Source organism: Cygnus olor, chromosome 4 (genome assembly GCF_009769625.2).
Source record: "Cygnus olor isolate bCygOlo1 chromosome 4, bCygOlo1.pri.v2, whole genome shotgun sequence".
In the NCBI taxonomy this organism is placed as follows: domain Eukaryota; kingdom Metazoa; phylum Chordata; class Aves; order Anseriformes; family Anatidae; genus Cygnus; species Cygnus olor.
This window is the reverse complement of record NC_049172.1, coordinates 77,198,220-77,224,433: the sequence shown is the minus strand read 5'-3', so window position 1 is coordinate 77,224,433 and position 26,214 is coordinate 77,198,220. Positions and strand designations below refer to the sequence as shown.

General features: G+C 67.9%; 2 protein-coding genes across 2 annotated transcripts; both read left to right on the top strand.

Moving 5' to 3' along the window:
• Positions 1 to 178: 178 nt before the first annotated feature.
• ATP6V1B1 (ATPase H+ transporting V1 subunit B1) lies at positions 179 to 17,365 on the top strand. The gene is made up of 14 exons (XM_040556107.1): positions 179 to 516; positions 8,417 to 8,472; positions 9,752 to 9,850; positions 11,660 to 11,753; positions 13,118 to 13,195; positions 13,410 to 13,549; positions 14,566 to 14,667; positions 14,789 to 14,886; positions 15,016 to 15,139; positions 15,258 to 15,408; positions 15,895 to 15,977; positions 16,136 to 16,240; positions 16,754 to 16,883; positions 16,958 to 17,365. The coding sequence occupies exons 1-14, from the start codon at positions 438 to 440 to the stop codon at positions 17,122 to 17,124; spliced, it is 1,506 nt and encodes a 501-aa protein (XP_040412041.1). The 5' UTR covers positions 179 to 437; the 3' UTR covers positions 17,125 to 17,365.
• Positions 17,366 to 17,683: 318 nt separating this feature from the next.
• On the top strand, positions 17,684 to 25,637 carry LOC121069631 (shootin-1-like). Its single transcript, XM_040555987.1, has 16 exons — positions 17,684 to 17,991; positions 19,416 to 19,528; positions 19,767 to 19,818; positions 20,111 to 20,205; positions 20,772 to 20,907; positions 21,481 to 21,578; positions 21,857 to 21,938; positions 22,167 to 22,261; positions 22,549 to 22,695; positions 22,983 to 23,136; positions 23,255 to 23,366; positions 23,763 to 23,812; positions 24,060 to 24,169; positions 24,530 to 24,577; positions 24,736 to 24,906; positions 25,095 to 25,637. The coding sequence occupies exons 1-16, from the start codon at positions 17,955 to 17,957 to the stop codon at positions 25,527 to 25,529; spliced, it is 1,935 nt and encodes a 644-aa protein (XP_040411921.1). The 5' UTR covers positions 17,684 to 17,954; the 3' UTR covers positions 25,530 to 25,637.
• Positions 25,638 to 26,214: the final 577 nt, after the last annotated feature.

Sequence of the window (26,214 nt, the reverse complement as noted above, 5' to 3'; positions counted from 1 at the left end):
CCCTGGGTTTCCCCACCCCACTCCCCGCCCCTACCTCCCCTCTGTTTACAGCCAACACAGGGCAGTGCTGCTGCAGGCGGGGCAGCCGAGCCGAGCCGTGCCGTGCCGTGCCGAGCCGTGCCGTGCCGAGCCGAGCCGTGCCGTGCCGAGCCGTGCCGAGCCGTGCCGTGCCGTGCCGTGCCGTGCCGAGCCGTGCCGTGCCGTGCCGTGCCGTGCCGAGCCGTGCCGTGCCGTGCCGAGCCGTGCCGTGCCGTGCCGAGCCGTGCCGTGCCGAGCCGTGCCGTGCCGAGCCGTGCCGTGCCGTGCCGAGCCGTGCCGAGCCGAGCCGTGCCGTGCCGTGCCGAGCCGTGCCGTGCCGTGCCGAGCCGTGCCGAGCCGTGCCGAGCCGTGCCGTGCCGTGCCGTGCCGAGCCGTGCCGAGGGTCCAAGTCCCGGTCCATGGCGGTCCAGGTGCAGGCAGCAGCCCGGGAGCACGCCCTCGCCGTCACCCGCGACTTCAGCAGCAGCCCCCGGCTGAGTGAGTGCGGGGCAGGGCTCGGGGGGGGCTCCGGGGGCTGGGGCTGGGGCTGGGGGGGGCTCCGCCACCCTGCGGGGTGCCTGCAGGGCCCGGTGTCACGGCCGCCCCCCTGCCAAGGTCAGGTCCAGCCGTGCTGGGGGGCGCGGGGGCTCCTCCAGGGGATGGAGCCGGGGTAGCCCACCGTAATGGGGACGGCTCTGCCCCCCCCAGGACAACGAGCCGGAGCGTGGCACCCACTCGTGTCACTGCTCCCAGCCCCTCCCGGCCCCAAAAGTGCTTGGTGCGGGCACAGCCCTGCCGGGGGTCCCTGGGCTCACCGTGCATGAGCCGGGCAGGAAGACCCCGCACACCTCCGGGGGGCCAGGGGCAGCCGGGGCCGTCACCGTGCCTCCACCTGCCCGGGCTCGGTGGGGTCGGAGGTGTCAAGGGCGTTGGAGGCCGTTGGAGGCCCGCGGGAGGCCGGGAGGGCTGCGTGCCGCCGGCTCTGCCCGGTGTTTGCTGTCAACACGGGGCAGGAGCAGCACCCGCCGGGGCCCGGCTGCGGGCGGCTTCTCCCCAGTTGGCGCTGGGCGAGGGCAGCCTTTGGCCTCGGGAGGGGCGGGGAGGGCAGCGAGGGCAGTGCGAGGGGCTGAGGCTGTGCCTCCTCCCGCTGGAGGCAGCTCCTGCCCTCCCCGGAGAGCCCCAGACCGGTCCTGCAGGCACCGGCTCTCGCTGCCGTGGCGTTGTGCACCCATGGGTGACGGTTTGATGGAGCGGGGCAGCAGCCACCCCCGTGCCAGGCTCACGCAGTGCCCCCACCAGCGTTCCCCGTGATGCACGAGGCGAGGAGTGCAGGGGTGCAGCGGGGTGGTGGCGATGCTTGTAGGAACAAGGGACACGTTGCCCTGGGGGGCTGCGTTGGCTCTGGGGGCCGTGTGTCAGGGAATGTTCCCAGCCTCGCATGGGCATGAGCGAGCCTTGTGCCTTCCCCCACTGCTGTGGGGAGGTGGAGGACTCGGAGAGGAGGGTCCTGGAGCTGGGGGAGCCCTTGGGACCCCCAGAATGGGGGTGGTAGGAAGGGGAGGGTGGGAGCAGGGCGGGAGGCTGGTGCTGTCCCTGTAGGGCGCACCTGAGAGTGGCATTTGGAAGGGTTGGGGGGACTTTTATGAGGGCCCCCTGCATGCGAGGCTGAGCACAGCTGAGTGCCGCTTCTGGACGGTCCTGTGGGCGCTGCCTGGCAGCTCCGGGTTTGTGCACGGGGTCTCCAACACGTGTGACCCCATCAGCTGCCAGCCCCACGGCTGGGTGGCAGCGGCACGGGGTGCCCAGCGGTGTGGGGTCCCCACGGGGTGCTGCCTGTGGGAGCAGCCACACGGCCCCAGCTTCAGGCTGGCACTGGGCTGTCACCCGGAGCCGTCCCCCTCAGGGACACGTCCCCGGCGCTGGCTGGCGGAGAGGACTGAGCCTGCCCTGCCCGCGCGGCTCTGCTGGGGCCGGCTCTCCTGAGAGCCAGGAGGTATTAGCAGCTGCTGGCGAGCGCTGCGAATCCATTAGCACAAGCGAGTGGCAGAAGCACTTATCACCTCCTGGCCTTTGGCTTGACCCATCTTTACGAAAAACAACCCGGCGAGCGATGCCACCGCCCGCACGTGGACCCGGGGCTGCCCGTGCAACGCGCAGCGCCCAGCCCTGCCCCGCAAACGCTGCCTGGAGGGGGCCCGAGGGCTGCAAGGAGGTGGGGGGTGCAGGGGGGGAAGGCAGCGAGCCTGGTGGCTGGGTTCTGTGGCGGCATCGGGTTGTCCCTGTCCACCTGCTTGGTGCCAGGGGGATGCAGAGCTGGGGCTGGGGCTCTGTCCCACGGGATGCAGCCGGGGAGGTGCAGGCTGCCCCGCGCACCCCGAGCACCAGTCCTCGTCCCCCCCAGCCTGGGCAGCAGCTGGGGTCGTGCAGGAGAGTCGGGGGGAGAAGCAAGGAGCTCGGGGGGCTCTGCTCGGAGCAGGGAGGAGGCACGTTGCCTTGCCTGGTCTCTGCTTTACACCGCCCTGACTATTCGCTGCCGTGCCCAGCGACTTGCAGTCAGCGTAAGACCTGAGAGAGCTCGCTGGGAGCGTGACACTGAGTCACAGCCAGCCAGAGGCACGGAGCAGGAATCCAAATTTAGCTCCCTGAAAGCCTTGCGGAGAATTCCCGGGAGCTGTGGCCGTGCGGTGAAGGCGGCCACGTCAGAGCTGCGGGCGTGCGAGCCCCTGGCGCCCCTTCCTACACGAATTTGGGCAGCCATCAGCACGTGGTGGGACCTCCCCTGCTCGCTGGGGAGGTCTGAGAGGCTAAGACGTGACATCCCCGACTGGTGTGTGCCGTGCAGGACGGGTGGTTTGTGCTGGATGGGGTTGGGTCATGGCTACCGAGGCTGCACCGAAGCAGCCTGGTGCTGGCGGGCGCAGGGCGGCTCCTCGGGGTCCCAGCCCGTGCTGTGCCCACGGCTCTGCGGGAGCTCGGTGTCGGTGTGACCTCTCGGGCAGGGGGGTGGCTGCTCCGTGCCGCTCCCCGAGGCAGCCGTGGCAGCTCTGTGCCAGCACGACGTCCTCCGGCTGTGCTGTGTGCGGAGCTGGCTCGGCAGAACACCCCTGTCCGTCCGGACAAGGAATAAAAGCCCCCCCCCCCAGAGCCACCAGAGGTGTGTGATGGGTGCCTGGCGAGGGCAACGCCGGCTTTCCGAAATGGCCACCTCAGGGTGGGGGCAAGCAGAAAGCCCAAAGCACCAGGTGCTGCCTGGGAGGGGACCCGGTGCTCGATGTGGGCACCGCTGCACCGTGCCTCCACGGGGCCAGGCTGTCTGTCCCTGGGCACTGGGGGGCTGCTGGTGACGGGGAGCTGGCGTGAGGCTCCTGCTGCCGCTGCCCAGCTCCTGCCTGCCCGGCCCTAGGGGTGCCTTTGCTGCTGCAGGCCGGGGGGGGCGCGGGTGGTGCTTGGGGGCCTGGAGAGGGTGCCGGAGCAGCAGGGCTGAGCCCAGAAAGGGGAGCCCACAAAGGGGTTTTGTTTCAGAGTGGTGAGAAAAGGATTTGGGGGGGGTAAGGAAAGCTGCCTGGGTGCAGAGCCCATCCCGAGCCCCCCTGCCATGCCCGGAGCACCCACTCTGTGCCCACGAGCGGGCACCAGCACCTCCGGAGGGGTTACCAGCAGCTTGCAGGCAGGCAGAGATGCCTCTTGCATCTCAGCCCCGCAGTCCTTCGAGGGCACTTGGCCCAGCTGGCGCCTGCTCTGCCCCCCCGGGACGGGGTCCTGCAGCCCCGCTCCTGCCTCCACCCCCAGCCCTGTTTAGTCTGATAGAAATGTGACAGCAAGCCCAGTGCTTTTTTTTTTCTTTTTTTTTTTTCCTTCTTTTTTTTTTTTTTCTTTCTCTCCGGGCTGGTTGTTTGGTTCACGCTTGGCTGGTGCTGCCATTCTTTGCCCTCCCTCACATGACCGTGCAGGTGTGTATGGGAACCCTCGGCCGGCGGCCCTAATTAGTGGCATAGTGTGTGACCCCCCGCCGGGCTTTTCACGGGCTCCGCTGGGCTTGGGCAGCCCCGCGCATTTGACAGCGCTGCACAAACTGACACATCGCACAATGGGCAGGTTGCGAGGGGGAGAGCGGTCACTTAGGGACTGTCGGAAAAGTTTGAGGAGCGGCCACGGGGCTCGGCACGCGCGGCTCGGGGCGGCCAAGGCACGGGCAGGGCCGGGGTTGGTGCCGAAAGCCGCCGTCGGGCCACCAGCACGGATCCGTGCCCCGTCTTGGGACCTGTGCCGTGCCTAGCATGGGCCTCGCTAAGAGTTTTGGTTAAAATTCGGGTGGGGAGGTCAGCGTGGGGCTGGGTGGGTGCCCTCGGCTCCGTGCGGGGTGACCCCGGCTCTGTCCCCTCGCTCCTTGTGCTTGGGGCCGGGAGAAGGGCTGGGAGCATTGTAGGGCTGTTTGCTGGGCACGTTCCCAGTCTGTGCCAGCTCCTGCTCGCTTTTCCTGCCCCAGTGCTTCGGTTCACGCCTGGGGCCGGAGATGTTCGGAGGCTCGAGGGGCACCGAGAGCTGCAGTCGGTGCTTGGGGAGGTGGCTGGGGGCCGCGGGACCCCCCCCCCCGGGCAGCGCTGAGCCTCACACGAGTCCTGGGCACCAACGCAGCTGTTGTGGAGCTGGTTGCGGCAGCCCTTCGCAGCTTTGTCACCCAAATCGACCTGAACCCGGCCTCGACCCAGCCTCCGGTGAGCCCGTCACCCAGGGGTGTCTGTGCCAGTCTCTGCCCCGTGTCCAGGGCCCCGTGGAGCGGGACGAGCAGCGGCACGGGGACGCCTCCGTCACCTCCGGCGCCAGGCTCAGCCGAGGCGCGGGATGCGGCCCCCCCGGCAGCAGGATGAGGATGAGGATGAGGAAGAGGAGGGCCAGGCAGCGAGGCTCTTTGGAGCAGAGCCCTAAGCCGTCCGGCCGAGCAGCCACCCAGCGCTGCCGGGGCAGGGGCAGAGGGCCGGAGGGCAGGGCGGCTGAGCGGCACCAATTAGCGGGGTGGGGGCCGCTTTGTCAGCGGGCCGTGCCTGCGCCCCCCCCTGCCCCGGCCGCCCTCCGCCGCTGGAGTTAATAGTGCGTGAGCGGCCGGCTAACGGAGATGGCATCTGACAGCAGCTGTGAATTTGGGGAGGGGGCGTGCAAGGGCCAGGTTGCCAGACTTTGCTTTCCCAGTCCCGCTCTGCCCGCAGGTTGGGCCCCCCCTGGCCCCTCTCCCCCCCCCCCCCCCAGCCCACCCACCCCGCCGCTCCGGGGCTGGGTTTTTCATAACGGCTCAACGTCTTAATTATCTGAATTAGTGCTTTCCGGTAGCGGGGGCTCTCCCCCACCACCTCCGCCCCGGCACTCCCCCACCTTCCTCCTCCCCCTGCTCTCGGCGGTTTCCCTTCCTCCCCGCTCGCCCCTAACCCCGTCACGACATCGCCCCGCGCCTGCCGAGCGGCCGTCGGTGCTGTCGCGATATGTCGCGATATGCTCGTACGTCGAGGTAGGGCCCAGAGAGCACCAGGTGGGAGCTGCCCCCGTCCCCTGGTGTGACATACGTAGGGGCAGGTGCCCCAGCTGGGGGTGTCCCTGAATTTTGGGGGGAACGTCACCGCGTGGTGACTCTCGGGTGCCCCTTGGCTTGCAGCAAGCTGAGCTGCGCTCCCAGGAGCGTTCCTGCTGTCATTCACTCCTCGCGTCGTAGGAAATGAGAAATTTTGCAGGAGAGTCCCTCGCGTGTGATTAAGGTTTCCGTAACGTCGGCCCCACCAGGGGCAGGCCGGGTGAACCCCCAGAAACCCCCCCAGGATGAGGCGAGCTCCCTGGGAGGGTTTTGTGCCGGGCTTTTCAGCGGAACCGGTGAAGAGCAGCGATGTGTGAGCGAGGCCTTCACCCGCACGAAGCACCCCTGCGCCTTTCTCCAGACCCAAGGTTGGGTCTTCTGTCCATCCGTCCTCCTGCCCACCCATCTCTGGGGGCCCAGTCCCCCCGATCTCCTCCTGGGCACTGCAGAAGCTGCCTGGGGAGGCTCCCCATGGGCTCCCCACCCCAGCTCCAGGTGACCTGGTGGCCCCAGCGGTCCCTGCCCGCATCGGTGGTGCCGTGATGGTGAGAGCGAGCCCGGGGTGATGCTGTGGGGCTCTGTGTGGCCGAGCCCTGGGGATGGATGTCTCCATCTGCCCCGTGTCCCTCGGGAACACCTCCATCAGCCTCCTGCCTGCGCCCTCCGGAGGGCATGGAGATATTTGGGTTGTGTAAAGGTGGCGGGCAGGCGGGAAGCTTGGTGGGTAAGGGGGGACCGAGTGGTGCAGCCGGCGGCTCTGATGCCCTCGGTGGGCGAGGATGTCCTGGAGTGGGCCGGCGGGCAGGGGGGTGCCCGCAGACCACCGTGGGGTGGGGAGAAGGCCGAGCCCGTGGGGTGCCCCACGTGGGTGGCTCCGGTGGCGGAGGGAAGCGGGAGAGAAGAAAAGAGCCCAACAAAACCTCCCAAGGGAAGGGAAGCGGGCGGATATTTGTGAAGGGGCTGGAAGGGGAAATAAAAGGCAGAATGGTCACTTTGGGAATAAAGGAGACAAAAGCGGGGAGATTGGCGGCTGGGTCCCCCGGCGCGCCAGCCCCCCAGGCTGCTGAATGGGCGGCGGGGCTACTGGGCAGGAGCGGGGCGTAATTGGGTAACGAGGAGACGGCTAATTGCAAAAGTGGCCGGGATTAACACCGGGGCGTGAGGGTGGGCGCACGGAGAGGGCCCAGGAGGGACGGGGTAGCTCCCCGTGTCCCGCTCGGCTCTGGGGCCGGATCCTGCCCATGCACGTGCCGCGGTGACGCCGGCACCGGGCAGCCCTGGCTGCGGGGACGCTGCGGCGAGGGTCCCCCGTCCCCTGCAGACCACCCATCCCCGCAGCTGGAGGGAGGGGGCCGCGAGCTCGCCAGCTGGCCCGGCCTCTCCAATCCTATTAGGATCATGAGTAAATCAGAGAGCCCGGTGTGAGAGGAGAGGGCAGGGGGCTGAAAGGGCCCTGCGGGGTCAGCAAAGCCAGGCCCCGCCATGGCAGGCGTTCCGGCGTTTGACACATCGGGGAAATGATCAAGGAGCAGCTTAGAGCCGGATCAGTTCCCCAGCACCTGCACCCGCCTGGGAGCCGCTCCCAGCCCCGCTGCCCCTTCCCTGGGCACCGTCCCCCTCTTGCGGGGTTTGTGAACCTGTGTGTACCCACTGGGGTCCCTGCGCTCAGCCCCACGGGTGCTCCCTGCCTTTGGGTCACTTTGGAGAGGTCCCGTCCCCTGGGAGCCCCGCCTCGTCCCGAGCCACCCCGTGCTGGCCGTGCCCCGGGTCCTCTCCTCACCCTGCATCTCCTGGAGCCAAGGGGTGCAGAGCCCCAGCCCCACAGGGTGCTGGCACCTCCGGTGGCCCCCGGAGCCGGTCCCGTGCTTGGTGGGATCCAGCTCCCGCTGCCCATCCCGGGGGATTTGCTGGGGCAAGCTGTGACCCCCGGGTTGTGGCAGGGGCTTGGGCAGCAGAGGACCCGCTGGGAGCCAGGTCCCGCCGGGGTCCCGCCTGCAGCAAGGCCCAAAAACGGGCTCAGAGCTGCGTGCTTGGAGGGGGCTGCGTCCCCAAATGGGGCTGGGGACTTGGGATTGCCTCAGGGCCCCCCCATTGCAGGACCCCGCGATGCTGGGGTGCGGGGGCACCTCGGGGTGGTGGGGCTGTCACCGTGCGTGATGGCAGCGAAGCCACCGCGGAGCCACCGCCATCCCTTGGGGGGCATGGGCCCCATCCTGCCCGCATCACCCTTCCCCGGTCCAAGGAGCTCCTGTGACTTGTTTCTGTGTTTATTTCCGCTAGCAGGTTCCGTATTGCCTTCTCTCAAACCCCGGACTCGGTGTAATGCAAACCTGCCCTTGGAAAACATCGACTCGCACAAAAGCTTTCCGTTTTCTGGCAAGAGGTGCTGGAGCGAAAGCTCCCGGCCGGGTCGGGGCAGGCTGTCGGCGCTGACTCACTTCGGGCTCTAAATGTCGTTTTGTTTCCATTCTCTGCTGCGTGCCGAGGCGCACCGCGAGCAGCCTGCTGCAGAAGTGCTCCAGGGACAGCTTCGGCGTTTGTTTGGCTGCACACGCAGCGTATTTGGAGGCTGCCGATTTCCTCTCTTTCTGCAACTTGTATTTTATTTAAATATTTTAATGCGAACTGAGATGGAACTCATTGGGTGAAAGGGATGTTTCCTATGGGCTGTTTCCAGCAGCCGAGGTCAAAGCTGGCACCCAGGGCACGGCAGGGCCGTGTCTGTGTCCCGGGACCCCTCTCTGGCACCCCCTCCCGTGGGCTGGGGGTGGCGATGTGGGGAGCGGGCTGGGAACATCCCCGTGGTCCCCGGGTACTGACTGTGTCCTTGTCCCACAGCCTACCGGACGGTGTGCGGCGTCAACGGGCCCCTCGTGGTGCTGGACAACGTGAAGGTAAGAGCCCCCTCCTCGGTCCCACGGGGCTGGAAGGGGGACAGCATCGTCCCACCGTGGCATGGATGTCCCCACCAGAGGTGTCACCTTTCATGGGGACACGCGGCCCCGGCACGCCTTTGGCCACCAGCTCACGTGCTGGCCGTGCCAGTGGTGGGAGAGAGCCTCCTTTGCCAAGGGGGGACCCCCTCGGCCGTGTCACTTGGGGCTGGGGGGGACCACCGTGCTGTCCCTGCATGGGCCTGGCTGCCAGCCCCCTCTTGGGGCAGGGAGTGGGCAATGGGGCAGTGCGACCCCCGTCCCCTGGGCTGCCCCCTGTCCCCGGGGCTGTCCCCTACTCTGGGGATCTGTGAGCCGTCCCTGAGCTCCCTCCTCTGGACGCAGCCAGCAGCAGAGCCCGGCGAGCAGCCGTGGCTGAGTGTGTGAGCGTGTACACGTGTGAGTGTGTGTGCACACGTATGAGTGTGTGCGCGCAGCACGTGCTCTCCGCATGCAGACGGGTGACCGGGCGCACGCTCTGCCCAGCTCCTGCAGGTGCCCCAAGTCCTGCACCAGCCGCCTGCCCCGACGGCACCACGCACCCCGTCCCCAGCACCGGGCCGGGGGCACCCCGGTGGTGTCCCTGCTCCTGTGGCCGGGTTTGGGTGGGCGCAGCCGGGTGTCGCAGCGTCCCCCAGCTGGGAGCCCGCGAGGGTCCTGTGGGGCCGGGATGCACGGTCAGGGCTTTGTTGGCTCCTTTCTATGGCCCCTTTCACGCCGATCCCGGCAGGACGGAAATTAATAAGCTCAATTAAGGAGCTAGGCTGCGGCGAGTGTTTCCTTCGCTTTGTTGTCCTTTATGCAAAGGTCTTTGCAGGAGAATTAAAGTCCAAAGTTCGCAGCGGCGGAGCCAGCCCCGGCGGCTGAGCGCGAGCTGGGGACTCATGGGGAGGAGGAGGAGGAGGAGGAAGAGGAGGAGGAAAAAGGGGAGAGGAGAGAGCAGGGCTGGGCAGGCTCTCGTGGAGTGAACCCCCTCGGACGTTGTCCCCAGAGCAGGACATGGCTTGGCTTCCCCTCCCGGGGGGCACGGGGGATGCGGCACAGCCCGGAGAAGCAGAGGGCTGTGCTGCACCTGGGCACGCTCTAGGATGGGGCTGGCGAGGCGGCACCTTCCCCTCGCTCTTCCTCCTCCTCCTCCTCCTCCTCCCTGGACCCCTGGACAGGAGGGGGCTGCATGGGGGGCTGCAACGTGTTCCCTGCCATCCCACCCTGACCTCCCACCTCTGCTTGTCCCCCCCAGTTTGCCCAGTATGCCGAGATCGTGAACTTCACGCTGCCCAACGGCACCAGCCGCAGCGGGCAGGTGCTGGAGGTGGTGGGCTCCAAAGCCATCGTCCAGGTGAGCGCGGCGCGGCGGGCAGGGGCTGCACGGCACCGCACGGCACCGCAAGGCATGGCCCGGGGCTCTGTCCTGTGGCTCTGTCCCCCTCCAGTGGTGGCTGTCCCAGCCCACAGGGCGCTGGTGGCCGCGGCTCCGTGTCCCGGGACACGCAGCAGCTGCGGTGCTGGCCCTCGGCCCAGCAGCTCGAGCGTGGGGTCGCGTTGTGGCACGTGTGGGGACGGGGCTGGCACCCAGCTGGCTCACAGCAGCAGCGTCTGGGTGCCAAATTCCAAACAGCAAAATCTGCAGAAGTTCAGTAGGATGCAGGGGGCGGACGTGGGCACAGCCCCACAACTGGCCTCTGGTCCTCGTGTGTCCCCCTGTCCCCTCTCCCAGCCGTCACCCACTGTCCCCGCTGGGGCAAGCTGGCCGAGTGATGCCACAGCCACCTCAGGACCCCTGTCCCTTGTCCCCATGTCCTCCTGTTCCCTCCCTGCTCTGCCTTCCTGCGCATCCTGGCAGGAACGTTGTGACCCCCCCGCTGTCACTCCACGGCCACCAGCCCTCTGCCCTGATCCACCCCACGGGCAGGTGGTTGGGACTGGGGGCTCCCAAGAGCCTGGGGGGGGGTTCTCCATGAGCATGGGGGCCCTCTGTAGGCAAAGGGACCATCCTACCCAGGTGGCCCCAGTCCTTGCTCACCACCACCACCATCACCATCATCATCGTCACCAAGCCAGCGCAGTCTGTGGCTTGGTTTGGTGAACCGAGGCGGCTGCGGGGGCGACCTGTGCGGGACCTCGCTGGCGAGCTGCCGAACTTCGCCCCTCTAATGCTGCCCAGACCTTTGCAGCGCCCTCTTAATCCTATTAGGGAGTCAGCCTCAAAAGGGAAAAAAAAAGAAAAAAAAAGGAAAAAAGAAAAAAAAAGGCTCCTTTGGCAGGAGCAGCTCGGTGCTTTGGCAGGCAGACCCGCGGGCATGCACCCGCAGGCACCGCGCCGTCACCCGGCTGCGTGCCACGGCTTTCCCAAGGCAGCCCTTCTCCAGGGGGCCCTCCGGCTCTAATTAAAGGAGTGGCCTGGAGGTTAATTAATACAAATGGTGTCAAATATTATACGGATGAAAGTGCCTTGGGTTTCCCTTCCCTGCTAGGGGCAGCGCCGCGATGGGGTCTCGCTGTGGGGCTGCTGCGCTCCCTGCTGTAACGAGCACCTCGTCCGCCCCGGGGGTGCTTCGGCAGCCACCCGGGAGGCCTGAAAGCACAGGGTGCCTCTGCAGGTCCCTAGCACTTATTTATTGCGTGTGAGCAGGAGCTGGTGCCACCAGTTTGGGAATTTGTTGCAGCGATGCTTTACAGGTTGGGAAATATTTACTCAGGCGCACCAACGTGAGCGCAGCCGCGCACGCCTTCATGCGTGCCACTTTAGGGACGGCTGCCGTGCAGTGTGACCCAGGGGATGCCCAGAGCCAGTGCTGGGTGCCAGCACCCCTCCTGCACCTCCCTGCATCCCCAGGGATGCCTTTAAGGGCACCTCGTGTGTCCCGAGCCCGTGCTCCCTGAGGGAAGGTGCAGCTGGGGCTGGCAGCGGGAGCGATGACCCGGAGCATCGCCGCTGCTGCGCTCTGAGCCAGCGCCTCTCGGGGCAGACCTCTTAACCCCGGGATTTCTCCCTCTCTTTTATCACCTCTCCCTGGTGCATTTTTCCCATGAGGGCAAATCGAGTAACCTTGCTGATGAAACCCAGCCCCACGGTGCGCTTGAGCCCCCCCTGCCCCTCTCTGCCCGCTAATTGCCGCTAGCTGGACTCTTGCCCCGCTCCCTGCAGGTGTTTGAAGGAACATCGGGCATCGATGCCAAGAAAACCTCCTGCGAGTTTACCGGGGACATCCTGCGGACGCCGGTGTCTGAGGACATGCTCGGTAAGCCCGGCTCGGCCGAGCCCTGGCTCGTCTCGGTGCCCGGCTGGCCCAGGACACGGAGCTTGGCACGGACCAGAAGGGTTTTCCCACCAGGACAGCCCAGCTCCAGCCCCAGGTCCTATTGTTGTCAGCACAATCTCCTGACCCCAACCAGGGTTGCACGGGGTGAAGGGGGCTGCTGGACGCAGGGCACCGCTCCCCGCTCGTGGCTGCCTGTCTCCTGCTATCTCCTTCCCAGCTCGCGGGGAGCGGGGCCAGCGCCCTGCCTGCAAAGGGCAGCGGTAAAGGGCAGGGGGCACGGTGCTGAGCGCCACGGCTGCGTGCGGTGCTGGCTGCACGGGTCCCGGCCGGGGTCTCCCCATCCCCTGCAGGGTGTGGGCAGGGGGGGGTGCAGGGTCTGTCCCCCCCCGTGGTGCTCTTCAGGTGCTTTGCTTTATTGACCTTGGTGCCACCGGGACCGGCGGCGGTGAGGGAAATGGTCAATAAAGCGAAACAAAGGGAAAACCGGTCAATAAAGCAAAGCAAAGGGAAAAATGGTCAATAAAGCAAAGCTCCCCCGCCTCTCCTCGTGCTCCAGCAATGAATCAGACGGCCCCGTGCCACCGCTGCCTGCGTGCCCAGCCAGCACCAAGGCTGCTGACCTTTCATGCTCCGCGCTCCCTCGCCCCGTTCCCATCCCCGCCGTGATCTTTATGTGCTCTGACACCCGCAATGCTGCCCCGGCCCCTATAGTCCTACAGGGGCGGCAGGTGGGGGGGACCGGAGACACGCTGGCTTTGGAGCTATCGATCCCCAGCGGAGCCGCTCGATGAGGAGGCTGAGCACGAGCTGCAGTGCAGGAGCTGTTCGGGAGCCCTCTGGCACCCCCTGGAGCCAGTCTGGGGACGTGGGGTGCTGGGTGTCACCCCAGCCCAGGGACCCCATGGAGAAGGTGGCGTGGGTGGCGTCAGGAGGGCTGCGGGGACCTGGCCCCGTGTCCTGGCGTCTTGCTGCCGGGGTGCCGTGGGGTTGTGCATGTCACCCAGCCCTCGCGTGCCTTGCTCCCTGCCCACGCCCCGTGGCACCCTTGGGTGCTCCCCATTTCCATTTCCACGCCCAGCAGCGTCGCAGACCCTTCAGCTGCTGCCTGGGGCAGACGTTTCAATGCTTCATGCTGGGAATGGCCCAGCAGGGGTTGGGGCTGGGTGCACCCTCTGGGCACCCAAAGCGCTGCTTTTCCATGAACACAGCTCGGCCTCAGCCGCCTCTCACCCCAGTGCCCAAATGCACCCGGCAGCGCTGCCGGGGGGCGCAGCCAGACCCGTCCCCTCCTGTCCCCGGGGCCGTGCAGCTGCCCGTGGGCACCAGCAGCCCTCTCCTTGCAGGTCGTGTCTTCAACGGCTCCGCCAAGCCCATCGACAGCGGCCCCCCGGTGATGGCCGAGGACTTTCTGGACATCAACGGTAACGGGCGCGGGCACCGGGGCCGGGGTGGGGCTGCTGAGCCCAGGCCCCCCACCCACTGTGGGGCTGGGTGGCTGCACGGGTCCGAAGAAGGCTACTTATTAGTTATTCTGTACTATATTAATTATTATGGTTATTATTCTGTTAATGTGTTTTGTGTCATCCGGGCCATCCCCACCACTTCGGGGTGCCCCGTCGGCCTTTCCTCCTCCAGGCCAGCCCATCAACCCCCACGGGCGCATCTACCCCGAGGAGATGATCCAGACCGGCATCTCGCCCATCGACGTGATGAACAGCATCGCCCGCGGCCAGAAGATCCCCATCTTCTCCGCCGCCGGCCTCCCCCACAACGAGGTGGGTGCCTTTGTCCCCATGGGGCAGAGCGGGGCCACGAGCTCCCGGCACGAGGACACCGGGGGGGTGGTTTAGGATCCTGGCTCCCACCAGCGTCTGCTCCTCGCCCCCTGCTCTGGCTCTGCGTGGTGCTGGGCTCTGCCACATCCACGCCGTGCAGGGTGGGTACCAGGCGCACCGCTGGGGTGCACGCGGGGAAGGCGTTCCCTCGTGCCTCAGTTTCCCCATCTGCAGTTCCCCCTCTGCTACCCCATTATGCCAAGAGCCGAACTGGGGGCAGAGATTTTGGAGTTTAAGAAGCGTTTGGACTGTGCACTTAGTCACATGGTCTGAATTTTTGGGTAGACCTGTGTGGTGCCAGGAGTTGGACTCGATGATCCTTGTGGGTCCCTTCCGACTCGGGATATTCTATGATTCTCTATAAGATGAGATGTGGGGTTTTCTGGTGAGGGGTGCCCCAAATGTGGGGTGCCCCGAGCATGGGGTGGGGGCTGCAGTGCCCCCCCAGCATCCCCTGAGTCATGGGCGCTGCACCAAAACCACCAAGCTCGGGTGGCTGGGGACAGAGATGGGGACAGGGACAGGGACAGGGTCGGGGAGCGCAGCCCCTCGCTCCCCCGGCAGCAGCGGCACGGCGCAGCGCCAGACGGTGATGCAGTGGGACAGAAAAACGTCCCTGATGGATCAGGAGTGACAGGGGAGAGTTCACACGGCCGAGCCGGGGCTCAGTGCGAAGGGCACGGTGGCACGGCCGTGGGGCACAGCTGCCTGTCCCCCCCCGGCCCCTCGGGTCCCAACCCCTGCGGGGCACCTGGGGACAGCAGGGACGGCCGTGAGGTGGGCGGCTGGGGATGCTGGTGCCTGGGGATGCTTCCTCCTTCGCTGTCTGTGCCCTGGAGGCACCCCCTGCCCCTCGCTGGGGTCTGGCCGTGCCGTGGGGCCGTGGTGCGGTCCCGGCATGGTTGTGGCCCCTGCGGCACGGCCCCGCGTTGCACGCCTGCCCCGTCCCGCTGCAGATCGCCGCGCAGATCTGCCGGCAGGCCGGCCTGGTGAAGAAGTCCAAGGACGTGATGGACTACCACGAGGACAACTTCGCCATCGTCTTCGCGGCCATGGGGGTGAGTCGGGCCCGGGAGGGGACCTCGGCAAAGCCAAATTGCATGGGGCACGCCACTCTCCTGCCTCTGCCTCCCTGTGCACGGAGCTGCCACGTGCCCGCTGAGCGGCCTCACCCCGCAGGTGAACATGGAGACCGCTCGCTTCTTCAAGTCGGACTTCGAGGAGAACGGCTCCATGGAGAACGTCTGCCTCTTCCTCAACCTGGCCAACGACCCCACGTGAGTCACCCGGGGGCTCCGGCACACAGCTCTTATTCTCCTCCTCCTCCTCCTCCTCCCGGGAGGCTCTGCAGGCGCTGGGCGCTTCACGCCGCAGCCCCCCGGCAGCGCCAGCCCCTCTCCCCGCAGGATCGAGCGCATCATCACCCCGCGCCTGGCGCTGACCACGGCCGAGTTCCTGGCGTACCAGTGCGAGAAGCACGTGCTGGTCATCCTGACGGACATGAGCTCCTATGCCGAGGCCCTGCGGGAGGTCGGTGCCGCCCACAGCCCCCACCCAGCTCCCCATCCCCATGCCCCCACGTCCCCAGGCCCCCTCTGCTCGCCCCGCTGCCCCCTCCAGCACCGACTGCAGCCCCCCTGTCCCGCAGGTGTCGGCAGCCAGGGAGGAGGTGCCCGGGCGCCGCGGCTTCCCCGGCTACATGTACACCGACCTGGCCACCATCTACGAGCGCGCTGGGCGCGTGGAAGGCAGGAACGGCTCCATCACGCAGATCCCCATCCTCACCATGCCCAACGACGGTGAGCGTCGCGCTGGGGTGCGCGGGGACACCAGGGCACGGGAAACCACAGGGCTGGGGAACGCCAAACTCTTTTATTCAAACGGGTGTGGGGGAGCTCGTAGGATCTGCCATGGCTTTGTTCAAGGCGCTTTGTAGCAAAACTTGCTTGGTTTCAATTTCGTTCTCCTTTTTTCCCCACGGTGTCCCCCTGCGCCTCCCCAGGCGGAGCAGTACAGAGGCGCACGGCGTTACACTCCTGCCAGAGCGTGGTTGGGGTGGGCACGGGACTGGGGTGCACGTGTGCATGGGGGGCACACAGGCACCCCCCAGGGGTGTGCGCACACACAAAGTTCTACACCTGGTGCTTGCTTGCCCTGTGGTGCGGGACCCGCTCTCTCTCCCAGCTGCATCCTCCAGTGGCACTGCTCCATCTGCCCTGGGCTGGTGGCCGGTGCTGTGCCCGTGCCCACGGAGCAGCCGTGCTCACGCCGCCTGCTTTCCCCAGACATCACCCACCCCATCCCCGACCTGACGGGCTTCATCACCGAGGGGCAGATCTACGTGGACCGGCAGCTCCACAACCGGCAGGTTTGTTCCCGGCACCGCGACGGGGATGGATCCGGATCCATGCCCGTGGGCTGGGGAGCGCAGCGATACTGAGTGCACCGGGGCTCGTGAGGGGGAACTGGGGGGCCAAGGGCAGTCACTGGGGCTGGCAGTGTGGGACCGTGCCTGTCTCCCCGCAGATCTACCCCCCCATCAACGTGCTGCCCTCCCTCTCCCGCCTGATGAAGTCGGCCATCGGGGAGGGCATGACCAGGAAGGACCACGGCGATGTCTCCAACCAGCTGGTAAGGGCTGGGCGGGAGGGAAGCGGCACCGTTTGTCGCTGCAGCCCCCTCCTCCCCTGTCTGTGGGCTGAGATCTTGCTCATCATGGGCTGGAGCCCTTAGTTTCAGCACCCAGCCTCTCCTGGAGGTGAGGAGGAGCTGGGGTGTCTGGCCTGGGAAGCTGGAAGTCCCGAGGGCGCAAAGTCCCAGCGGGGCACAGGGGATGCACGGCTGTGGCTTGTCCTGCTGCAGGAGCAAGACGCAGCCAAGGGGATGTTGGTCACACAGCACAAATTGGTGGTTGTTGGTGCTGCAGGGTGTGGAGGGTCAAAAAATGCCCGCAAAGTCCAGCTGCCCAGCCCCAACGCAGGCGCACAGACCCCGCTCGGGGTGTCCCCAGGCGTGCCACGAGCAGGGGGCAAGCAGCCAAGCCCAGGCTGGCGTTTTCCCGAGCCAGGCAGCCGCCAGCTGCGCTGCTCCTGCCGGGGCTGCACGGAGGGTCCGTCTGTCCTGAGGGCACCCCCTGCCCCGCAGTACGCCTGCTACGCCATCGGCAAGGACGTGCAGGCGATGAAGGCGGTGGTCGGGGAGGAGGCGCTGTCGGCCGACGACCTGCTGTACCTGGAGTTCCTGCAGAAGTTCGAGAAGCAGTTCATCACCCAGGGTAGGGCTGCGTGGGACGGGGCAGAGCCCGGCGCCACCCAGCCCCTGCACTGCCCTCGCCTGCATCTCCCCCAGGGCCCTACGAGAACCGGAGCATCTTCGAGTCGCTGGACATCGGCTGGCAGCTGCTGCGCATCTTCCCCAAGCAGCTGCTGAAGCGCATCCCCGAGACCATCCTGGCCGAGTACTACCCGCGCGAGGCCAAGGCTGCGGGCCAGCAGACGGCCAGCACGGCGCTGTGAGCACCCCGGGGGGGGTCGGCGCCGGGCTGCTGCTGCCCAGAAACCTCCGCTTCCAACCCAAATGAAAAGGAAAGTGCAAGAAACCTCCGACCCTCGCTCAATAAAGCAGTGCGATCTCTAAACCCGGGCTGTGCGCTCGTGCTTCCCACCCCGGCTCTGAGCTCCTCCTGCCCCGTGCCTCCCCACGGCACTGCCCCGTGGCAGCCTGGCGCTGCTGTCCCACCTTGTCCCCCCCCCAGGAACGTGGGCCAGGCCCTGCTCCATGCTGCAGCTGCCCCGCAGCCAGCCCCATGGGCCCCAGCAGCCAGCCCAGCCCCGCTCTGTGCTCCGTGCTCGGCTGCAGAAAGCTGCCTGGGCTGCGCACAGCTGGCGTCTCGTTAAACTACAGCTCCTTTTCTTTTTTGAGAGGACCCAGGAGGCTTAAAGCCCCCGAGAACGTGTCTCTGTTGCAAATCTGCACAGAAAAGGCGCAACCATGAGGGAAATGGGACTTGCAGCTGGGGCAGAGCGAGTTTCAGTTCCCACTGCCTTTTTGCAGCAGCGCATCTCCCCGGCACGTTCCCGCTGCAAAAAGCCCTGCTGCCGGGGGTCCCGCCGTGCTCCCCGCCACGTCCCCCCCGAACCAGCACCCCCAGGGCTGGCTGCAGCAGGAAAATCCCTGCCGGGATGCGGGTGCTCGGCCCCGAGCTGCTGCTGCTGCACACCGAGGGGCAGCCGCTGAGCGTGCACCGGGGTTTCACTTCCCTGCGGCGGGCAGGCGAGCGCCGGGGCGTTGGGAGCAGGCGGCCCCAGCACCCGGGGGACCGGGGGGCACCGGCACCGCTGCCACCATGGACTGGGCTGGGGCAGGCGCCGGGCAGCTGGCAGGTGAGGCTCGGGGGGGGTCTGGGGTCCCGGTCCCTTCCCTTCCCGGAGGCTCAGGGGTAGCCGGGAGTGCCGGCACGTCCCGAGGGAAGGGTGGTGGGGCCGTGCCCGCGGCCGTCCCCGTGGTTTCTGGGTGCCCTGGGCTCCCCGAGGTGCTCTGCAGGGCAGAGCCAGCCCCTGTGGATGCGGGGTGGGGGGGGTGGGGTTCCTGTGCAGCACAGCCCTGTGTAGGGGAGGGAGGGATGATGTGGGGCTGCGTTTAGATGCATCCGCCAGACCCCAGAGATGGGGGGTGTCTGTGTGTCTGTCCGCTTGTCTCTCTGTCCGTCCGTCCGTCCGTCCGGGCCGTGGGAGGCACACCTCAAAATCTGCCCAAATCTTTATGTTCTGACGGCGTGGGGTGGGCCAAAGAACAAAACCGGCAGCGATGAGGTGCAGCGGGGTGGCTTGCAAGCACAGCTGGCGCGGGTCCTGTGGGACCACCGGCCCCTGCAGGTGGCTGCGGGTCCTGGTGGCGGAGGGTGGATTAAAAAGGGGGGATTTGGATTCCGGAGCGCATTCCCCACCAGATTAGGGCTGTTATGAAAAGGGTCGGAGGCAGGTGCCGGATTCCTGCCCCGCAGCCCGTGACGCACCGCGGCCCCTGCCTGCTTTGGGAGCTGGTCCGGGGAGGGGCTGATGCAGGAAAATGGGGGTGCACGGGGGTCCTGGGTTCCCCAGGAGCCCAGCTCGCCCCCCTGCCACTTGCTGCCTCGAGGGGTCCCCCCCAGGACCCCCACAGTGCCCAGCCAGCCGGGGACGGCAGCGGCTCCGTCCCTGGAGCTGCGGTCGGTGTCGGCCTCCCGCCGTGCTCCTGCTTTCCCCGGGGACCCCTCCCCGAGCACCCCCTTTGCTCCAGGGTCTCTCTGGTCCCATGGCCGAGCTGCCTCCCCTAAGAAACTTGCTGTTGTTGGCTCTGGCTTTTGCAACCTGTTCCTTGGTCCCTTTTTTGTCACCTCACTGCCTTCGTCATGAGGCAGCATGCTGCAGCAGCACCTGGCAGCCGTGGTCCACCCGTATCCCATTGTTTTATGGGGCAGGGAGGGCAGCGCATTTCTCAGGGGGTCCCCGGGCTGCCCCTGTGCGAGGTTTGGTGAGCAGGGAGGAAACTGGGGACCAGTGGGAAACCGGTCATGCTGAAATCAGGACGGGTGAGCGCGGGGTGCTGGCTCCTTCACTGATTTTCAGCAGCAAAATTTGGCTCCGCCGCCGGCCCTGCTGCGGGTCCCTGTCCCCGGCCTGACCACCCCGGTCCCCCGGGGCTGAGAACCCACAGCCCTGCTCCTGGTGCCTGGGGGTGCTGCTGAGCACCGAGCCACAAGAGTGGCAGTGCAAACACTTTCCCACCTGCGCTGGTAACCTCCGGCCCTGTTTCGCTTCCCCTGCAGCCATCGTGGAGTCAGACAGCAACGAGGAGGAGGAGGAGAAAGAGAAGGAGGAGGAAGAGGAGGAAGAAGAGGAGGACGAAGACGAGGAGGAAGAAGAGGCAGCCATGGTCCAGGTATCACTCATGGGCTCATTCTCTGCTTTATTTCCATCTTCCCCATGCAATCCAGAGGGGACAAGAGAGGACCTCTGTACCCACCCCTCCAGCCGGGTCCCCTGCCCGCTGGCCCTGCTGTGCCCCGGGGACCCCGGGACGCTGCCGCCGGGCTGTTCCCGTCCCAGTGACCCCATGGAATCGGGGGCTTGGGGCTCACGCGGGGCGAGCACGGCGCTGAGCGCTGCCTCACCCCCAGACCCTCGCCGAGGAAGACGAAGTGAGAGCGTGGCTGGACGACTTCCAGCAGGGTGAGTGCGGTGGCCGCATCCTGCCGAGCATCACTGGTACCACGACATCACCCCGGGCTGGGGCCGGGGGCCGGGGGCTGCTCGCCTCCGTCTCCAAGCGCCTCGATGGGGATGGAGGAGGTGGGATCGGCCCGGGAAGGGCAGCCCAAAGGCATGTCCCGGTGCGGACCCTGGCCCAGCTTTCTCCGCAGCGCCCCGAGCACTGGGGTGGGCGCAGGGTGCCAGGAGGAGGGCAGGGACCGCGGGCAGATGTGGCCATGCTGGTGCTGAGCCCCGGTCGCTGTCCCGGCAGCCTCGCAGGCGCTGCTGGCCGAGCTCTCAGCGCTGGAGGCAGAGTGTGAGATCGAGAGGACGTGTCGCCAGCAAGCCGAGGTGTACGCGGCACAGGTAGGGACCCCGCGCCCGTGGGAGCGGGGCGGTGCTGTGCACCCCTCTGCCGTCCCTCTGGCTTCATTTGTGGGCTGGTTTCAGGGAAACGGGCAGCGCTGTGGGCACAGCTCCCTCCCGGGCTGTGTCCCCTGCCACTGCCCAAAGCCAGGCGCTGCGAGGTGGCGTCACGGAGGGGTGGCAGCAGAGGGGACACGGGTCACAGCAGGAGCAGGGACAGGGCTGCCGTGCCCCCCGGGGACGTCAGCAGCAGTTCCGTGCAGAAAGACTTCAATTTCTGCCCCCCCCCCCCCCCCCCTCGAATGGGGCTGGAGTTGGCATTTTTGCTGTGCATGGAAACGAATAGGAAAACGGGCCAAATTTCCACCATTTCCAACGATGTTTCCTGCAACGGGAGAAGCCCTCTCTGTTCTGTGCCCCCGGCCGGCTGCACCTGGCGGGGGGGGTCAGGATTTACCAGCGGGGACAGGACCCTGCTGGCACCCTGCCTGCCCTGGGGACCCACGGAGCAGCCCCGGGCAGGGCTCCAGCAGCGACCCCCGGCCCCGGCCCCGGCCTCTCCCCAGGTGCAGAAGGAGAACACGAAGCTGAAGCGGCTCAGCCTGGCCCTGCCGCCCGGTGTGGGCGCAGGGGACGGGGACCTGCCCGAGGAGGGGGACGCCAGCCCCGACCCTGCCCAGCGCCACGGGCAGGAGCTCAAGGGTGAGCTGGGCCCCTCTATTTTTGCCTCTCCCCGCATGGCTCCCGCGGCACCCAAGGGTGAATTTTGCCCAGCTGCGCTCGCTCCTGGTGCGAGCCACAGACCCCGGCCGTTCCCGTAGTGGTGTTCTCAAAATTAGCTAATTAGTGGCAAGCACGTCATACCCCAAATTCGCATTAATTGGTGCTGAGCCCACGGGTCCCTGTCCCCTGCCCGGCTGCGTCCCTCAGTGCCACCCACACAGCGTTTGTCCTGCGGCTCTCCCTCGTGCCTCATTCCGGGAAACAACAAGGGAGTGCTGCTGGGACAAGCGAAAGAGGCAAAACGAAAACGCTGCAGCCCCGCTTCCTCCTCCTCTGTTCTGTTTTCCCATGCTCGAGATTTTGGTTGTGTTTGTGGCCTGGAGCTTGTTTCGCCTGCCCGTGCTGGGGGGGGGGGGGGCGGGGATGCTGTGCTCAGGGGTGCTGCGCTCCAGCCTCCAGTGGGGTCGTTGGTGACGCAGCCAGGACGGGTGCCACCTGGGGAGGGGGCTGCCGTCCCCTTGGCCACCCCGTGCCCCCCCCTTTTTGCTCCAGGTCTGCAGGAGAAGCTCTCCTGGCTGCTGGTGGAGAAGAAGGAGCTCAGCATCCAGGTCCAGGAGCTGCAGAGGCAGAACCGGGACCTGCAGGAGCAGGTACGGGGGCAGCCCCCCTCCCACCCGGCCGTGCCCCCTCCCCAGGAGCCCCTCTGCCCCCCCGATGTGCTCAGAGCCCCCTCAGCACCTTCCCTTTTCCCCTCCTTCCCCAGCTCCTGCTTGTCCTTGCAGCCCCTTGCTGAGCTGGGATGGGCTTTGGGGGGGGGTGAAGGACCCCTCCATGTGCAGCCCCTCTCCCTGATGCTGGCGGGGGGGGCAGGGCTGGGGGCAGCAGGACCCAAGCCCGGGGTGCCAACGAGGGGCTCGTCCTGCTGCAGCTGGAGAAGGAGAAGACGGAGAGGCAGAGCCTGCGGGCGGCCCTGGATTCATCCCAGCGGACGCTCAAATCCTTCAAGAGAGGTGAGGGGGGTGCTGGGTCCCCTCGGCACCGCTCCCGGCCCCGCTGCACCCCACCAGGGAGGTGCCGGATGGCTCCCCGGTGCCACCAGTGCCCCCAGCGCCACCAGCCCGGTGACCCAGCTGAGGGGAGCCAGTGGAAACCAGAGGCGATGCCGCAGCCCCAGCGCGGGGATTTGGGCATCCCGAGGGGTTTGTGCCCGCCCCCGGGCTGAGCCCCCGCCGTGGCAGTGTCCCAGGTCGTCACCCAGGACTACTGCGAGGCGCTGCAGAAGCTGGAGCTGGAGCAGGACCTGCGCCTGCACGCCGAGGCCTTCGCCCACAAGGTGCGGGCGGGCTGGGGGGGGGCACCCCGGGGTGCTGGGGTGGGGGGGGCAGGTGCCCTACGGGACATCGGAGGGCGAGGGCGTCAGCGCCCCTCAGCGCAGACACCTGGTGCACTGCCGGCTTCGCCCCAAATCCCGAGGGGAAGCGGAGGCTCCCGGGTGCCCATCGCAGCGCCCGGGGATGCTGCCCCGCAGGGCACAGTTCGGTTTTCGGGGTTTTCGGCCGCGGCACGGCGAGGGGCTGAGCGCCAGCCTCCGTCCCTCTCCGACCCCGGCCCCTCGGGCAGATGCTGGTGGCGAAGAAGGAGGCGAGCAGGCAGAGCAGCATCCTGCTGCAGAGCGCGGGGCCCAGCGCCCAGCTGCTGCGGGCGCTGCAGGAGGTGGGGAGCCTCACCCGGGCGCTGGAGGAGGCGCGGCAGCAGCACCAGCAGCAGGTGAGAGCCGGCCCCAGCCCTGGGGGGGGGGGCACCGCGGGGTACGGCACTGGGTGGCACCGGACCTCTGCATCCCTCACCACGCACTGCCTGCCATCGCCCGGAGAGGGTTTCCCTCCGTGGATTTCCACCGCCACGCTGTGAAAGCCCGGGGAGGGCTCCCAGGGCTGGGCTGGCGCTTGGTGGGACCCCCGCTGCGGGCTGGCACGGGGCGGGGGGGGGGGGGGGGTGGCTGGGAAGAACCCCCCCCCCCCCCCCCGCCCTGCCCCATGCGTGTCTGCCCGCAGGTGAAGGAGCTGGAGGAGCAGCTGGGCGCGAGGCCGCGGCAGGAGGAGCTGGACCTGGCCCGGGCTGCGCTGGCTGCGGCCGAGGACGGGAGGCAGGAGCTGAGGGCGCAGCTGCAGGAGGCGCGCGGGCGGCTGGCGGAGCTGGAGGCGGCCGGTGGGTGCTTCGCCCCGACCCCCGGGCTGGGGGCTTCGGCTCACTGGGGGGAGCCAGCCCCAGCACGGCCCCCCCCCCCCCCCCCCCGCCCCGAGCCCTAAATGTGGCCCCACCGCAGCGCGGTCGCAGCAGGAGAAGCGGGACGGGGACCTGGCACGGAGCGAGCCCGCGCCGCCGCCGCCGCCGCCGCCGCCACCACTGCCACCGCCTGCGCCCACTGTCCCCGTGGAGTAAGTGGCGCGGCACCAGGGGGCTTCAGGCCCGTCTGGGCCGTGGGGACACGAACCCTTCTCCACCCCACACAGGCTGCTTGTCCCGTGGGGCTGTGCCTTGTCCCCGGGCTGTCCCCGGGGCGCTGTGGGTGCCAGGAGGGCAGGGAGCAGACGGGGCACGGTGCCGGGGGGGCTCTGGCTGGGCACTGGGGTGGGTGAGGTGGGCTCTGAGCAGGGACTTGGGGGGGGGGGTCTGGCCGGGTCCTTACCAGTGCCGTGGGTGGAGCAGGGGACGCGGGCAGGCCGGGCTGTGTGTTTGGCTGCTCGCTGCTTTTTGCTGTGTTCGCAGCAGGGAGCGAGGAGCGGGGAGCAGCTCCGGCAGGCTCTCAGCCCCGCTCCCCCCCCTCCCCGCAGCCCCCTCTTGGCGCTCAGGCAGAGGAAGGGGCAGGCAAAGCCGCAGCACCGTAAGTCCGAGAGCGTGGCCCCAAACTCCTGCCCTCCCCTCCTGCACCTCCCCTGTGCGGGGGCACCGTGGCACCCCCCCAATTCCCAGGGGAGTGCCGGCGATGCTCCCGACGCGGACGGAGCGCCTGCCCTGCGTGGGGGGCGAGCCCCCCTCAGCCAGGCACAGGACATCCTGTGGCGGGGCTGGAGGGGGCAGCTCCCCGCTGCCGCAGTGCGTGAGGTCCCAGCAGGGTGTTCCCCACGCAGGCAAGCCAGGAGCCAGTGATGCCAAAGCCCAAGCCGTGCAGGAGATGATGGAGAGGATAAAGAACGGGGTGGTGCTGAGGCCCGCGAAGGAGCGGGTGCCCCTGGGCCAGGTAGGAGAGGTGGGGCTGGTCGCCTCCAGACCCTGTCCCATGGGGGAATGGCCCCGGGGCTGGGACTCGGGGTGCCTTTGGGGAGCACCAGCTCCTGCGCACCTCTGCTGGGTGCACACAAAAGGGAACGTGAAAGGGGGCCAGGGCCCCCTGTGCCAGGTCTGTAGGCCCGCTGCTCCCGAGCGGGGGAGCTGGAGCCTTAACCCGAGGACACCTGCCTGTCCTGGCCTGTCCCTTCCCGAGAAACCCTGGGCTCCCCAGCCCCAGTGCCTGCGTCGCCCTCGGGACCATGGGCACGGGGGGGCTGCGGGGCCGAGGGGACAGTGGGACGTGGTCACATCTCCTCCCGTCCTCCCGCAGTCAGCCAGCAAGCGGAGGAGCGCGGCGCTGGAGCTGCGGGGCATCCTGGTGAGCAGCTCTGTCCCCAGCGGGGGGGGTGCCCCTTCCCGGGGTGCAGGGAGGTGGCAGCATGGGGTGACCCAGCTGGAGCTGGGGAGCACCCCGTGGGTCTCCCCCCCCCCCCGGGGCTGTTCCCGTAGCTCCCGGCTCGGCGCGCTCTCTCCTAGGGCGCCATGCGCAGGGCGAGCAGGAGGGCGAGCGGGCGCAGGAGCAGCGTGCGGGGCCAGGACAGCCAGCTGGAGGCCATCCTGCAGCGGCGCCGCCGGGCGATCGATGCCCCCGCGCCCCCCCCGCAGCCGGACAGCACCGGCCCCGGGGCTGGGGCAGGACGGAGCCTGGTAGGGGCTGGGGCTGGGCGCAGAGGGGCTGCGGGGCTTGGTTTAGGGGCTCGGGTTGGGCTGTGCGCCTGCATGGTGGCACAGGTCCATCATACAGGGCCTGCTCTCGCTGTCCCCGTGCTCGCAGCATCCCGTTGTGACTCTGATGACCCCCCTCTGCCCATCTGTCTGTCTGTCTCTCTCCCCAGGGCACGAGGACGCTGGCAGGGCTGCCTCCCCCGGCCGCTGGCACGGGGACGGGGACCCCGGTCCAGTTCCGACCGCGGGCGGTGGGAGGCATCTCCCGGAGCCGGCCCTGCGCCTGGCTGGCCGGAGGGGGAGAGACGGCGGAGAGGAGGCAGCCCGAAACCCAGCTCAGCCCTGCCCGGAGCGGGGCGGCCGGAGGGGAGCAGAGCTGTCCGTCCTGTCCAGTCATCCGTCCGTCCCGCTTAGGGGGAAGAGCCAGCCACCAACCGTGTCCCCAGGGCCACCAGCGCGCAGCTGCTGGCTGGGGCACGGCAGCACGGGAGCAGAAGTCTGCCCCAAACTGGGGAAACACCGCTGGGCTGGGGGCGATGCTGGGGGGGGGGATGAGAAGGGGCAGGGTCCAAGGTCACTGCAGGACCACGCCTGGCGAGAAGTGACAGACACAGACAGACCCGGCGGACAAGGCCATTCGTCGCTAGCTTTGTGCTCATTTCCTAGCAGCCTGTATCCTCCTGTGCTTTAATTAAAGGCGAGGTGGCACCGGGTTCCCCCAGGCTCCTTTGCAGACCCTCTCGTGCTGGGGGCTCGGGTGCAGAGCGAAGTCCCCAGCACGGTGGCACCGTGGGGGCTCGCCCTTGGCCATGGCACAGTGCAGGGGCTGCGGCCCCCCCGGATGCTCCAGCGCATCCAAGCAGCACGGGGCAGGGACGTAGGGGCTCAGCTCTGGCTGCCGGAGAAGCTGGAGGTGGCCAGGGATGGGCACAGCACCGGGGGGACTCGGTCTCCATCAGCCACTGCCGTTCCCCCCGAACAGCCGGAGGACGGCAGCGCTCTCCAGCCGCTCGGAAGCACCAGCTGTGCTGCACCCGGGGCATCAGCTGCGAGGTTTTGGGGCCAGAGCTCCCCCAGCAGACTCTGAGTGACAGAAAAGGGGCAGGGTCCCCAGCTGGGCCAGGCAGGGCTGTCCAGCCCCAACGCTGCAAACCCGCCCCAGGCTTGCCTCTACGCCTGCAGGGAAAAAAAAAAACAAACCCTTAACTAGGGCTGGGAGCATCATCTCGGGGGCTGCTCAACCCACAGGGTGGCTCGTTGTGCACGTCTCCTTTTCCAAACAGCTCTGCT

Coding starts and splice junctions, on each gene's coding strand:
- LOC121069631 (XM_040555987.1), top strand. CDS start 17,955: ATGGACTGGGCTGGGGCAGGCGCCGGGCAGCTGGCAG. Junction 22,262..22,548: donor CCGAGGCCTTCGCCCACAAG/GTGCGGGCGGGC, acceptor CCCCTCGGGCAG/ATGCTGGTGGCGAAGAAGGA. Junction 24,170..24,529: donor AGCGGGTGCCCCTGGGCCAG/GTAGGAGAGGTG, acceptor GTCCTCCCGCAG/TCAGCCAGCAAGCGGAGGAG.
- ATP6V1B1 (XM_040556107.1), top strand. CDS start 438: ATGGCGGTCCAGGTGCAGGCAGCAGCCCGGGAGCACGCCCTCGCCGTC. Junction 9,851..11,659: donor GCTCCAAAGCCATCGTCCAG/GTGAGCGCGGCG, acceptor CGCTCCCTGCAG/GTGTTTGAAGGAACATCGGG. Junction 14,668..14,788: donor TCGTCTTCGCGGCCATGGGG/GTGAGTCGGGCC, acceptor CTCACCCCGCAG/GTGAACATGGAGACCGCTCG.